This window comes from Haliotis cracherodii, unplaced genomic scaffold (assembly GCF_022045235.1).
Source record: "Haliotis cracherodii isolate W230 unplaced genomic scaffold, xgHalCrac1.p SCAF_3, whole genome shotgun sequence".
NCBI classification, from domain to species: domain Eukaryota; kingdom Metazoa; phylum Mollusca; class Gastropoda; order Lepetellida; family Haliotidae; genus Haliotis; species Haliotis cracherodii.
This window is the reverse complement of record NW_027266286.1, coordinates 39,695,244-39,710,472: the sequence shown is the minus strand read 5'-3', so window position 1 is coordinate 39,710,472 and position 15,229 is coordinate 39,695,244. Positions and strand designations below refer to the sequence as shown.

The following is a 15,229-nucleotide window of genomic DNA, read 5'->3' as shown; positions in this document are numbered from 1 at the left end:
CAATATCAAAATGCCACTTTTGGTTTATACTGGTGTTACAACCAATATTGTGATGTCACTTCCGGTTAATACTAATTTTAAAGTTCCAACTAATACAATAAAATGGTATATTATCTTATTATCGCCAAAGGTCAACTTTACTTGGGGTTATGTTTTCCTGTTATTTTCCAGATGAGGAGCCACACTCTCCCACACCCATTTTTCCTCCTGCTTAGAAAACAAGTGTCCGGAGTTGGTAATGGATTGACCAAGGCTTTAAATTCCTTCTAGAGAAGTCTGAATGCCTGAATGATAAAATCGCCACTACTTGTTGCACTGATACTGTTTTCCAAGCTGCCAAGGATGTTGTTTAAGCCCTCATTTCATGAGGACTTAATTTGGAAGATGTCAATTTCGATTCAGATGAAACATAAGCCTGAATAATTGTCTTACTGAGCCATACAGCAATTGTAGTTTTAGTGATTTCGGAATCTAAACTCTTATGACAAGGTATAAACAAACACCTTCTAGTTTAGCTCTTTGAAGATACAACCTCAAACCTCTTACTGGACATAACAGTCTCTGTTCGTCTGGTCTTGGGAACTTGGCTAATAAATAAAAAAATATCTATGCCCCAATAGTCTTGAAACACGTCTTTTGATTTTGATTCTGGCAGAGTTCTAATGGACATGGAAGTCCATCCTTTGTCACGGTGAGAGATGTATGATCCAAAATATGTAATTCCGGACTCTGGAAGCTGTAGCCATTGATAACAAGAAGGCTGTTTTATGTGCCAAGAAAGCAATATGGATATCTTGCATCCGCTCATAAGGTGGGTTAGCAGAAATAAATCCCACTTTGGAAATATTGATGGATGAGACATGACCTCAATCTGAAAAGATTGTAAAATTGTATTGAGAGCTTTACTTGCTCCAATTTCCAATATTTGTAGATCCCATGTTGATGAAATAGCCAATCTGTAGCCTCCCAAAGTACCTTGATTCAGAATTAGTTCTGTACGAAGGTACAGCAGAAAATCTGCAATAATTGGAATTGTCAAAGGTTGAGACTGGATTCTGAGGTCAGATCTCCAGAGTTGGAATCTTTTCCTATTAGAATTGTAGAGTGCAGAAGTGGAAGGCTCGATGTATTTAGAAATAGCGAAGGAAACTTCTTGTGAAAATCCATCCTGAGAAAGAGATCGTTTGATAATTTCCAAATGTGAAGGAGGAGATTTTTCACATTTTTTGTAGAAACAGTCTGATTTTGGTTGACACAGAAGATGGTCCCAATTTGGTTGTTGATCTAACATTAGTCTCTAAAGAATCGGAAACCAAAATTGTGCTGGAGCTACCAGGAAAATAGAACATTGATGCAGCTAAAACTTCCTGAGAACTTCTGGACATAGGTTGGCTGGTGGGTAAGCATATCCAAGGATCACATCCTATGATGAGGTTGGCTGGCGGGTAAGCATATCCAAGGATCACATCCTATGATGAGGTTGGCTGGCGGGTAAGCATATCCAAGGATCACATGCTATGATGAGGTTGGCTGGCGGGTAAGCAGATCCAAGGATCACATCCTGTGATGAGGTTGGCTGGCGGGTAAGCAGATCCAAGGATCACATCCTATGATGAGGTTGGTTGGCGGGTAAGCAGATCCAAGGATCACGTCCTATGATGAGGTTGGCTGGAGGGTAAGCAGATCCAAGGATCACATCCTATGATGAGGTTGGTTGGCGGGTAAGCATATCCAAGGATCACATCCTATGATGAGGTTGGTTGGCGTGTAAGCATATCCAAGGATCACATGCTATGATGAGGTTGGCTGGAGGTTAAGCAGATCCAAGGATCACGTCCTATGATGAGGTTGGCTGGCTGGCGGGTAAGCAGATCCAAGGATCACGTCCTATGATGAGGTTGGCTGGCGGGTAAGCAGATCCAAGGATCACGTCCTATGATATTTATAAAGCATCTACTGCCCATGGTCCTGGATCCGGCACTGGACTGACAAAGGTGGGTAGTCTCTTGTTGAGGTGGGTCACGAATAAGTCCAGCATTGGTAATTCCCAAACCTGACTGATAAGGTTAAAGGCCTATGGAAGCAAAGTCCATTCTGTTGAGCTACTGTTGTGCTGTTGTTCTTTCTGGAAAGATTGTCTGCCAGAATGTTTAAGTATATATGACGAGCTTGGATTCTGCATTGTAACATGTCTGTCTGAGAGAATTTCCTGGTTTCCTCCATCAGGGAGTGGGATTTTTCGTTCTTCCTTGTTTGTTGATAAACGCCACTACTGTTGAATTGTCTGTTGTAATGGGGACAGCCGAATTCGATGTCACCAATGATGTAGAGCTAATATGACTGCTCTCATTTCTAACTGACTGATATGTAAAGATGTTTCCTCCAGAGACCCAAACCCTGGAGCTGGGAGTCCATCCATGTCAGCCCCCCATCCTTCCATTGAGGCATCTGCATAAAGGTTTAGATCGTAAGGTGGGAATGCAAAGGGGGTTCATGTAAGTACATTGTCCATGTTGATTCCCTACAGACGTTCCTTGGAAATTGAAACTGTTTGATAGAGATGGAGATTCTTGAATTGCTTTAACCAATACTGGCTGTGTTGGACATCCAATCTGACCCGCACTGTCCAGTCCTGAAGGGATGTTAGAGACCTACACAGGCATTTCCATCATCTGATTGAACTTGAGGTTGGATTCAGAAGGTGCTCTATTTTGTCCTATATTTCCAGGAACCTGTTCTGTGGTGGCGCTACAATGCCTGTGACAGAGTTGAACATTGCTCCCATGTAGCTGATCTCTTGAGACGGTGTAAGCTCTGACTGTCGGATGGACTAAGGACCCGAGATGAGTGGAAAGGTGGAGCAGTATTTCTGAGTTTCTTTGAAGTACTATAGTATTGACGTCTGCTGATATGAAATGGTTGATATTTATATATGAAGTCTGATGTTTGTGGTATGGCAGTATGAAAACTGAAAACAACGTCCTTTGATAGCGAATCAAAAGGAACCTTTGTGACTTCAGATGTATGGGAATATGTAAATACACCAAATACTCTTCTGTCAGATACTTAAGAAATGGATCTTCTGTTTTGAGATCTTCCTTAAATTTTGAACCGATTCCATGAAGTGTGGAGAACAAGCGAGGTAGCTTCAGTTCAACAATTTTAGGTCTATTATCATACTCATTTCCGCCTATTCCTTCTAAGGAACAAGGAATATCGGAAAATAAAAACCTGGAGAGGTGTCCGTTGAATCCAATTCGGAAAATGGCTCCTTTTTTTAATACCTAAATAACTGCGTCCATGGTTGCGGACAGCTTTGGTTCCTTTAAGAAATATCTGTTGTCTACTGAGTGTATGGTCAGTGGAGGTGGAGACATCCATTAAAGACAATAACACATTCTCACAATGCTGAGAATCCTTTGATCGGACAGTTGTAGAATGAATCAGGGAAAGTTTAAGCATTTTCGCTGGAATTAAATAACCAGGATTTCCCAATTCTGCAGACTAAACCTTCATAGGTGCTTCCAGTGGTTTGATAACTGGTATTAACTTGTGCACCACTTTGACTTTTGGAGTCCCAATTGGTATTGCTGTCATTTCCGGAATTCCGGGGATCTATAATCAGTCCCTTCATATGTATCAAAGTTAACAATTGATTATATCCTTTCAAATTAGGCTGTTTTTCTTCCATAATTTTCTAAGATTTGGTCTTTGCTGATTTGATCAAGATTAATGAGTCAGAAGATCATAGATCATTTCCGCTTGTCTATTTTAGGTTATTTCTGTGAATACTTAATTCCTTGAAATCTGCCCCTGTAGAGTCCACACAAATATCACAACGATCGGAAACTGAGCACTTCTTTGAAGGACAGTTTCTATAAAACAAATGTGGGTGGGATCATAACATGAAAGTTGGGCTAGAGTATACACTCACCTAAAGCCAAAATTAAAAAACAGCCACCTAACTTGCAGAATAATATACGCAAAGTAGGAAGGGATGAAACAGAGAACCTTGTCTAATAGATCACCAATACAATTACCCAGGCAGCATTACACAATTGGGCCGAGCGTGGCCAGTATCGCCAGTGCCGGCATCGCTCTCGCAGCACTGACCCCTCCGCGGGCCAACGTGTGCCAGCCAATGCCAGATAACAACTCAGCTGGGTTCCACTCACACCCTCGCCAGGCGACAGTAGCCCCTTACAGTGTCACGCTCTTATCAGTAATCTGCCCTGAACACTCAAAGTTGATATCAAATACCATCTTTTATGGGATGAAAAAGATATTTACATATAAATTGTTTGGTCATGAGTACTAAAATAAGGAATAAAAACTGTTTGTGTATCACTTTACCGCAGATCACTTCATTCAAACATAAATGTTTGTTCCTGTTATGTTATTTTATCTATAAATTCTATGAAAGCTGTCTCCATAATCCGAATATGTAATTGTAACTATACCATGCATGTTTACATATAGGTCTCATAACTCGGTGTCATCGGGGGTATGACCGCTGCAGACATGATGAGACACGATGAGACACGTCCTGTCGTCGGCCATAACAAACTAGCAAAACAAATAAATTGGAAAGGGACATCCGGCAAGAGGGCCTTCACAGATATGCCACTAAAGGATGTTATCATTAGTAAGTACAGCTTCAATCTTAATTCGCCTCAATATATTTCTTGATTATTGCTAAGACATGAAACTGTCTTGAAAACAACTTGAAACAATGTTACTTTTATTTTTAGCCTTTCAGTGTAAAACGTGGCAGTTCTTGTACATTAACCAGCATTAATATGCATGGAACTGTTTGTGTGAAGTAATTAACACGATATTATTAGCTTGTATCTTGTCAATTATGTTGCAGAAGCCACCCGAAAGAACCACTGGCCCAAAATACCAACAATGAAATAGGAGATAATTGTAGACGATAAAATTGTGGTTTCCCTGTGCCCCTGACAGGGAGGGGGGCAGAAAAGAGCGGATCCTAAAGTCCTTACAAAAGAAGGCACCAGCTACTCCTTGTGGAGAGTTGCTTGCAGAACCAGACCAGGAAAACTTTAATCTAGAGACATTTATTTTATAACTGTATTCAAATTCACACAAGTAATGATCTGTGAGGCATATTTATTCAGATATTAGCTATTTACATGTAAATAAACAAGGAGATTGATCACCTGGTTGTGTGTTACATTGTTCTGACTATGCAGGACTTGCTGAATTGGATTTGCATTGTACAGTTTTGTGGTAGACTGACCAAGAATTTCTTAGTTCATAGCTTTTGTTTTTACTGACCCGCTGTTCTTACATCTCTTAGACCTTCCATTCAGATTTTGGTTTTATCAAAAAAAATTTAAAAAAATGACATTCTACATTTAAAGCCAATGATAAATAATTTTTAATGATTGCTGTGTAGCAAAAAATGTAATAACTTCAATTGTGATCTTCTCTTAAATATCCATTCATTCACACCAGCATGATCAAATTTGTAATTCAATTTGAAACACTGAGGTGACAATGCTAATGTGTTTCTTTGAAATCTTCATGACTGTGGCTGTGAACTACTGACCATAGTTTGAAATGAAAGGAAAGGTAATTTTAAAACTTGCCAACATTGGACCAGCATTGGGCCAATGATGGCTAACAAATGGCAACCAGTGTTGGGCCAATGCTGCTGCATCGTTGATAAACGTCATTGGCCCAATGTTTAGAGCGGAATTGGCCCAATGTTGGCCCAATTTTTGTAATGCTGCCTGGGTAACAGACAATGAACTATAAATTTTAGTCTCTAACTACAAGGAACTATAACATGTCTAGCTTGCAGTGAACAAGGAGAAATAATGAAGTTTGAGGGATTACACATGCAGTGAGGGCAGGGTTTTTTGTGTTAAGGGAGATAACTGAAGGCAAGAAACAACACATACCACTTAAGAAATTTTAACCTTGTGACCAGCTTGCAAGCAGGAAAAATAGGGGAATCATTTACAAAATGGAATGTTTTTGTAATAATTATGTTACTGTTAGATGACCAGCATATAAGTTTGCAAGCTCAATATACTTTTTACTAGGGCTCAGAACTTCTCCACGAGAACAAGGGTGAGACACATGACTGTGGGATCCATAACTGGTCTGTGGACATGCTATAATAACATCCATGATATAAAGGGAATAAACAACAGATCTGAGCATCCTATCATATGTTCATATCTTGTCCACACTTCATACTTACTTTGATTTTGGTGTCCATGCCAGCAGACAACATAAGGTGAGCAGTATGGGGGTACCATCTGATGGCTGCTACACCCTTACTGTGTCCTGACCATGTGTGAATCAACTTCTTTGGCAAGAAGCATTTTTCCGGTGGCTCCTCTGACCGCAAGTTGACCCCCACATCTTGTGGTGCATGGAGGAATGACCGGCCTTGGTAGTCATATGCATCTTTAACTGGAAACAGACATTTGATATTATCAGTTAGTAAATTCCTAATATAATAACATAAATACTTGATTTTAATCCACCGCATCACATTGTGGTCGTTATTCAAATCATTACACAAACCTGACTACTGATCCAGTTTTGTACTTGGACAGTGTTTTGCTGCTAGTCCTGTCATCTTTGAGTACAATTTCTGTCAGCTGTGACATCTTAGTCAACATTGACAGATATATTAACAAATTGACAAAGGACAAAACTCTGTTTGATAGTAAAGGCAATTAAAGTCTGGTGATGGGAGAAGCTTGAACGCACTGTGTAGAGTGGTCTTCTCCTCCATGGGCTTCTCCTCCACCTGCTTGCTGTGCTTGCTTCTCTTGGCGAGGATCTCATCCAGCTCCTTCTGCTCCTCCTGGAGTGACAGACAGTGATGATGTAGTGTCACATATTGGAATACAGTCTAGTAGGAATTTAGAAAATACTTCATTCTCGTTGGTTTATCAGAGGTTTCAAACCTGAATAACAACCTCTGATTGAAACAGCTAATCTGCAGACAGTGTCCTGGAGGAAGCTAACATTTATAAACAATAGGAAAGTGGTTCTGGTAGTCATGGTGTCAGGCACTTTCAAGTAATGACATTAATGTTACTAAATTCAGGGCTGCCGTTCCTGCCATATTCAAAGTATTGTGGCTAAATATTTGGCAGTAAACACAACGGAAATTGACCTATAGAGTGTTATACAACCTTTACGAACAACAGAGAACTTGAAACATGTTGTGGGGCCAAGACTATTTACAGCAGGTACACTGTACAGTTATTATTTTTAGACACAAAATTAGATGACCAATGGCAAAGAAAGGGTATTGTGAAATTCAGCAACAAATCGTGCCCCTGATGTCACACTTATAGAAAATTGGAAATGTGTATGAGTGAGTGAGTTGGGCGTAATCCAGTTATATTGCAGCGTGTCAGCTTAATGAGGGAGGAAAGCCCAAAGTGATGCAGATCTCAGACCTTTACCACTTTGGTGAAACCAACGAGCACGGGTATGGTTCTGAGAAACCTAGAAACATAATCGGGGCGAACCGGGATTCAAACCCAAAATCATAGGTTTCTGGCGTGCCAAGGGGACGCAACTCTGCATAGCAAATTGCGGCGCCTTAGACAATTGGGCCATCCGTGCCCCTGGAAATGTGCTTGAACAAAGTTTCCAGCTTCTACAAAACAATTCACCAAAACACATCCCAGCATCACCATGGTCACTACCCTAACAAATAGATCATGCAATGTACTCCCGTGCACAATCTCATTAAAATTGTGACCCGTAATGGGATGTCCTCAGATCTTTGTTTAGCGGCAGCGAGAACGATCGACAATATCCAGAAGAGGATTTTCAAGCCAGTACCCGACAACACAAATACACAAAGCAGTGGTGAGTGGGATAAAGGGTCGGGGCACCGTCAAAACGGCCGCACCTTTGATGTTGAAGACCCAAGTCTCTACAGACAAGCGAATCCACCCTCTAAAAGGGAACTTGGTCTGGGAACCCAAACAATTACAACAAAACAATAGACACAGGAGTCATAACAGTGATACGTGACTGAGCACTACATGTTCAAGGTTGCCTTCAGGTCCACCTTATCTCTGTACAGGAAACACAGCTCTACATAATAAGTAACAAGAGTTTGCCACTAACGTGGCAATATCCCCCGCCCCTGTTGCAAAATTTATGACATAAATAAATCTAAACAAACCCTAACCTTTTTTAACCGAGTCGGAACTTGTCATGGACATTGTAAAACAAGAGTCATCCGAAGATGACATATCCCCCCAACGTGGCATGTCGGTAAACTGTGAGTACCTTCAAATGTATTTAGATTGGCAAGGAAATCTTTTTCCATGATGCCAAAACAAGAAATACAAGAGTCATCATTGTAAAGTAACCACAAGTAAATGTGCTATTCTGTATTCTGTGGTTTTTTTTATGCAAACAAAAGACAAATTACAAGAAACAATGACTAAACAAGCGTACAGTCACGAAGTCATCTATATCCCCTGCCCATTTTAACACGTTATGGTCCCAAACCAGGTAAGTGACCCAACATTTCTTTTAGCCCATATATATAGACATGCAATGTTTGGCAAGGAAATATTTAACAGTTTATTTGTTTTACTCCATAAGTGAACCCACCCTATATTAAAACTTAAATCCATCTTGTTGCCATGGGAACGTAAAAAATAATAATTTATTAAATTCCTAAATAGCAAAAGGCACAAGTTCAGCAAGAGTCTGATAGACATTTTAAGTTTTGTTAGAAAGTTTTGAATAGGTTTTGAGTTATGCTCCGGAAACGAACTCTACCCTATAGAACCTAAGTCCAACTTGTTGCCATGGAAACTTAAAAATAAAAATTTATAAAATTCCGGAAACGAACCCCATCCCCAATTGAGTCTATGTCCAACTTCATTCCATAAAAATTTAAAAAAAGAAAAATTAGAAAAATCCCAAAAATATCAAAAGGCACCACTTCAGTATGTGCCTGATAGCTTTGCCAAGTTTTGATCAAATGCACTGAATGGTTTTCGAATTCTGCCCCGGAAACGAACCCCATCCCCAATTGAGTCTATGTCCAACTTCATTCCATAAAAATTTAAAAAAAGAAAAATTAGAAAAATCCCAAAATATCAAAAGGCATCACTTCAGTATGTGCCTGATAGCTTTGCCAAGTTTCGATCAAATACACTGAATGGTTTTAGAATTCTGCCCCGGAAAAGAAAATGATGACGGACGGACGGACGGACGGACAGACTGGCTGATCGCTATATCCCCCCACATTATATGCCGGGGGGATAATAAAGAAGGTATTAGTTCTCGTAGCTCACTTTCTGATGATCTCATGACATTGTAATAACAATAACTTCGCTGATTCGCATATGAATAGCTCTGTAGTAGCCCCATGACACAAAGGCATAAAGAGAATGTACTAGGTTATGTAGCTCACATCATATAAAGTATATGATGTTGGTAAATAGTACACCTTAGAATTATATGTCAGGGGCTACAAATTAAAAAGATTAAAATCTATAAATAATAAACTGCACTACTAGTGAACATGATTGTAAGTGCATAGAGTTTTGTGAATCTCTGTCGCATGGTTTAGAAGATATGCTCCAGACGAGGACATTACCCTAAGTTCATCAATTTTCCATTCAAATTGAAAAAAAGAAAAAAAAAGAAAAAAAAAAGTAAAAATCTGTTAAATAGCAATGGCACCACTACATAACCTGCTTGATAGGTATAAAAAAACTTTTGAGAAGCTAAGTTGTATGGTTCGGGAGATATGGTCCGGACAAGAGCACTCCCCTCAAATTTCCTAAGTTCATCATATTTCCATGGAAACGACAAAAATAAAAAATTCTAAAAATCTCTTAATAGCAAAAGCACTACTACAGAGCCTGATTGGTAGGTGTACCAAGTTTTGTGAAGCTAGGTTGTACGGTTTCGGAAATATGCTCCGGACAAGAGCACTCCCCTCAAATTTCCTAAGTTCATCATATTTCCATGGAAACGACAAAAATAAAAAAATATAAAAATCTCTTAATAGCAAAAGGCACTACTACAGAGCCTGATTGGTAAGTGTACCAAGTTTTGTGAAGCTAGGTTGTACGGTTTCGGAAATATGCTCCGGACAAGAGCACTCCCCTCAAATTTCCTAAGTTCATCATATTTCCATGGAAACGACAAAAATAAAAAATTCTAAAAATCTCTAAATAGCAAAAGGCCAACTACTGAGCCTGATTGGTAAGTGTACCAAGTTTTGTGAAGCTAGGTTGTACGGTTTAGGAAATATGCTCCGGACAAACAATGATTACAGACGGATGGACGGACAGAAGGACACACTGATGGCTATATCCCCCTGACATATAATAACAAAGAAGAGTTTGGAACCTAAGTCCATCTTGTTGCCATAGAAACGTAAAAATAATTTTTTTTCTGAAATTTCTAAATAGCAAAAGGCACCAGTTCAGCATGTACCTTACAATCCTGCAAAGTCTCATAAAAAAATGGGTTTTTCAGATTAAAAACGGTGTTTTATTGGTCTGTTTTCAGTCGTACAAATGGGTATCTCATACCTCTAGCGCACACACCTCCCTATGACATGTCACAAATCTCGAAGAATAAGCCATCAAGCAGGACTGGACTGGATTACTTCCCTGTTGGGATGGCTGGGTGGGAACGTACGACTGAAAACAGACCAATAAAACATCGTTTTCAATCTGAAAAACCCATGTTTTAGTCTGTTTTCAGTCGTACAAATGGGTAGAATTCGAAGGAACACTGGAAGGAGGGTCCGGAAAGTAATCAGGAAGTGACCTCTTTCACGTCGAATGTACCAAGTTCCTCACCCCTGTAGTGACAATAGAACATTCGACCAGATGCACGGACGAGACAAGTTGTTTATCACGAACGCACAGCATGGTTAATGCTCATCGACACACAACTAATTATCGATGCGACAGGACAACTGCACATGTCAGTTGAACTGCAATCGAAGTGGTCGACGTATAGTTTAGTTACAGAGCAACTCGCAGTATACAAGGTAACGAAAACAGAATGTTTAATGCTCTTCGACCCACAAGTAACTATCGATGCGACAGGACAACTGCACACGACAGTTGAATTGCGATCGAAGTGGTCGACGTATAGTTTAGTTACAGAGCAACTCGCAGTATACAAGGAAACGAAAACAGCATGTTTAATGCTCTTCGACCCACAAGTAACTATCGATGGGACAGGACAACTGCACACGTCAGTTGAATTCTGATCGAGTGTGGTCGACGTATAGTTTAGTTACAGAGCAACTCGCAGTATACAAGGTAACTGTAACAGAATGTTTAATGCTCTTCGACCCACAAGTAACTATCGATGCGACAGGACAACTGCACATGTCAGTTGAATTGCGATCGAGGTGGTCGACATATAGTTTAGTTACAGAGCAACTCGCAGTATACAAGGTAACGAAAACAGCATGTTTAATGCTCTTCGACCCACAAGTAACTATCGATGCGACAGGACAACTGCACACGACAGTTGAATTGCGATCGAAGTGGTCGACGTATAGTTTAGTTACAGAGCAACTCGCAGTATACAAGGTAACGAAAACAGCATGTTTAATGCTCTTCGACCCACAAGTAACTATCGATGGGACAGGACAACTGCACACGTCAGTTGAATTGCGATCGAAGTGGTCGACGTATAGTTTAGTTACAGAGCAACTCGCAGTATACAAGGTAACGAAAACAGCATGTTTAATGCTCTTCGACCCACAAGTAACTATCGATGCGACAGGACAACTGCACATGTCAGTTGAATTGCGATCGAAGTGGTCGACATATAGTTTAGTTACAGAGCAACTTGCAGTATACAAGGTAACGAAAACAGCATGTTTAATGCTCTTCGACCCACAAGTAGCTATCGATGGGACAGGACAACTGCACACGTCAGTTGAATTGTGATCGAAGTGTGGTTGACGTATAGTTTAGTTACAGAGCAACTCGCAGTATACAAGGTAACGAAAACAGCATGTTTAATGCTCTTCGACCCACAAGTAACTATCGATGGGACAGGACAACTGCACATGTCAGTTGAATTGCGATCGAAGTGTGGTCGGCTTATAATGTAGTTACAGAACGACTCGTCGTATCCAAGGTAACGAAAAATAGCATGGTTAATGCTCATCGACACACAACTAATTATCGATGCGACAAGACAATGCACATGTCAGTTGAATTGCGATCGAAGTGTGGTCGGCGCATAATTTAGTTACAGAGCAACTCGCAGTATACAAGGTAACTAAAAAATACAAGCAGTACTATAAAGTATGGGAAGACAATGCATACACTGAATAACCATAATAAAACAGCCGAAGTACTGCATGCAACAAAAACCTTAAGAATGCGTACATTCACCAACAGTTTTTATTGAAACCTGTTATCTGGCACGAAGTGTCGAGCAAAAAGTGAATAAAGCACAAATTCACTGTCTTTCCTGGGAGATCGGTTGTGCCACTATGAGTGGACCAAACTGTGTGCTCATGTTGAAGCTATGGCTCGAACTTCGTGCAGATGAGAGGAGGTAGGAGGTGGGAGATGCGAGTCCGAGCGCCTCGTAAGCTCTGAGAATGACCGCTCTCAACCAAAAGGAGAGAGTATTACGTGGAATCTCTTTCTTTGCATTGGTTGAGAGCGGTATGAACAGCCGTTGAAAATGTTGTCGTCGCTATTCAGATCGCTGCAGGTATATACGAAGCGCACGAACTGGGCTTTTCTGAGACAATGTCGAACGCGACCTGATCGAGAGGCTCGTAAGTCTAACTAGACAGGTAGCGCAGAACGATATCGAGGTCCCAGGCCGGCAGTCGGAATTAATGTGACTCATCTTCAACCATGAAGGCACGTAGAATTGTCTGCAATTCCGGTTGTTGCGCAGTGGAACTGAATATTTGAGCGTGGTTTAACTTAAAATGAAAACTAATCTAAACTTTGTATGACTTACCTTTTTTGAATGAATCCAGGAACTAAACGTGATAACCTATTATAAAACTATGAAGATCTATGAGGAACTAAACGTGATTACCTGTTATTATGTGAAGGAAAGATGAATCAACCTCAAATGAAAGAAACTAAATGTTAATTCTAACAGTTACTCCTAAGGGAGTCTTAACACTGTCTAACACTGTCTAACGCCATGTCTAACGCCATCTAACCAACGAACTCTCTAACGAACTCTGACCAACTAACTAACTGATGCGCGCTACCGCCTTATATTTGCTCACATCCTCACATTTCATGTGCAGTCACAGCCATACGTTGGTGTGTTCAGGCGATGCGATCGTTATGCATCGGGTGTGTTTTGAAGAACATATTCTTTATTTAAAACTAACACGAGTGCACGTGAAGCGCGATCTATAGGCTCCGGGTGCGTTTTGGAGCACATTTTTAATGAACAGACATGTCTTCAGAACATGCCCCCCTCCATGATAGATCAATGTCTATCATGAAAACCGACTAAACTTAGAAGAAACTGAAAGGAAACTGAATCTATGAGTATGTACATTTGTTGCTGTTATCCAATTTGACAATTTCAGAACTCAACTCCATTCAAGAGGGCAGACCTTCGTGATAGGTCTTTTCACGACTGTTTTGCCAACTTGAACATCAAGAACGCGAACGTGATCATCCTTTCCAGGATACGTTTTGAGAACTCTCCCAAGAGGCCAAACTCCACGAGGAGTATCTGGAGATACCACAATGACAACGTCATCGACCTGTATATCTCTGGATGGTGTAAACCATTTCTTTCTGACGTTGAGAGTCGGGAGCCACTCCCTCATCCATCGTTTCCACACATGTCTGATCAGTTCTTGAACTCTCCTCCATCGCTTCTTTGGGCTGAATGAGGTAGAGTCTAACTCTGGTGCGAAATCTCCACCCACCTGACCATGTAGGAAATAGTTGGGCGTAAGAGGCACATCATCCTGTGGATGTGCACTTTGATAGGTTAAAGGCCTGGAATTCAGAAGAGCTTCAACTCCTGTAAAGGCTGTCATCAGCTCTTCATCACTGACGTCACCTGAACTCAGTATAGCATAGATAGCCCGTTTTGCTGACTTCACTAAAGACTCGAAAACACCTCCAAAATATGGTGCGTGTGGAGGATTAAACAACCACTTCACACTTTTGTTTGCCAAGGTTGACTTAATCACATCCGAGTTTAGTCCAGAAATGAGCTGCTTCAGCTCCTTTGCAGCACCAACAAAGTTGGTTCCATTATCCGAGATTACCTCCTTTGGCATACCTCGTCTGTGAGCCATACGAAACAGGGCATTCAGAAAGGAATCCGTGTCTAAACCGAATGCAATTTCTAAATGAACCGCTCGGGTTGACAAACATGTGAAAAGGCAGAGATAACGTTTGTGTCTACTCTTGCCTCGACCCTGTACAGTGAAAAAGGGACCTGCATAGTCCACACCTGTTGTCACAAATGCTTTCATTGTACACCTCACTCTGATCTTCGGTAGGTCTGCCATTATCTGATGCGCTGGTTTGGCTTTTTGTCGTCTACACCAAGAACATTTCCCACTGACGAATTTCCTCTCTAGCTGAAATAATCCAAAACCTAGATGAAACTGCTGATAACGTACTGTTCGTACCTGTGTGATTGACCTGCTCATGGTAAAACTTGACAATCAGTTTGGTGACCCAACTATGTCTAGGGAGTATAATTGGAAATCTGGCACTGAATGACAATACGTCAGCAAATCTGAGTCTCCCTCCTGTCCTCATCAACCCATTTTTATCAACGTAAGGCTGTAAGCCAAACAACTTGCTGTTTGAAGGCAAGTTTGATTTCCTCATCAGTGACGAGTAGTCATCAGAAAATTCTTCTCTTTGACTCCTGACCATAATTGTAGTTTCGGCATCCTTAATTTCTTCAGGATCAAGTTCACCCTTTTTCCTAAGTGAATATGGAACCCTAGCGTTGTTCAGAAATCTAAAGATCCATGCCGACACTCTACACAATCTCTTCCAACTAGAAAATCTATCTGGCGCTAATCTCCAAGAGATTGGATCAGACATAGTAAACATGGCGATGTTTACTTGAGAAGAAGGCTTCTTCAGTTCTGATGTCTCAGTATTGTCCATGTCAATGGTCTGCTTCGGCCATTCGGTTTCATCATGTGTCACAAATTCAGGTCCATTCAGCCATTTCTCTGTCAAAAGTGCTTCAG

At 40.7% G+C, this 15,229-nt stretch overlaps 1 protein-coding gene across 1 annotated transcript in view; it reads right to left on the bottom strand.

Moving 5' to 3' along the window:
• The window catches only part of LOC139473827 (pre-mRNA-processing factor 17-like), a 47,925-nt gene that overhangs the window by 19,069 nt on the left and 13,627 nt on the right, over nt 1–15,229 (bottom strand). Inside the window, exons 6-7 of the mRNA XM_071256589.1 lie at nt 6,751–6,847; nt 6,233–6,447 (exon numbers count right to left, since the gene is read on the bottom strand). Of these exons, the coding sequence (XP_071112690.1) occupies nt 6,233–6,447; nt 6,751–6,847 (312 nt within the window). The remainder of the gene's footprint in view (nt 1–6,232; nt 6,448–6,750; nt 6,848–15,229) is intronic.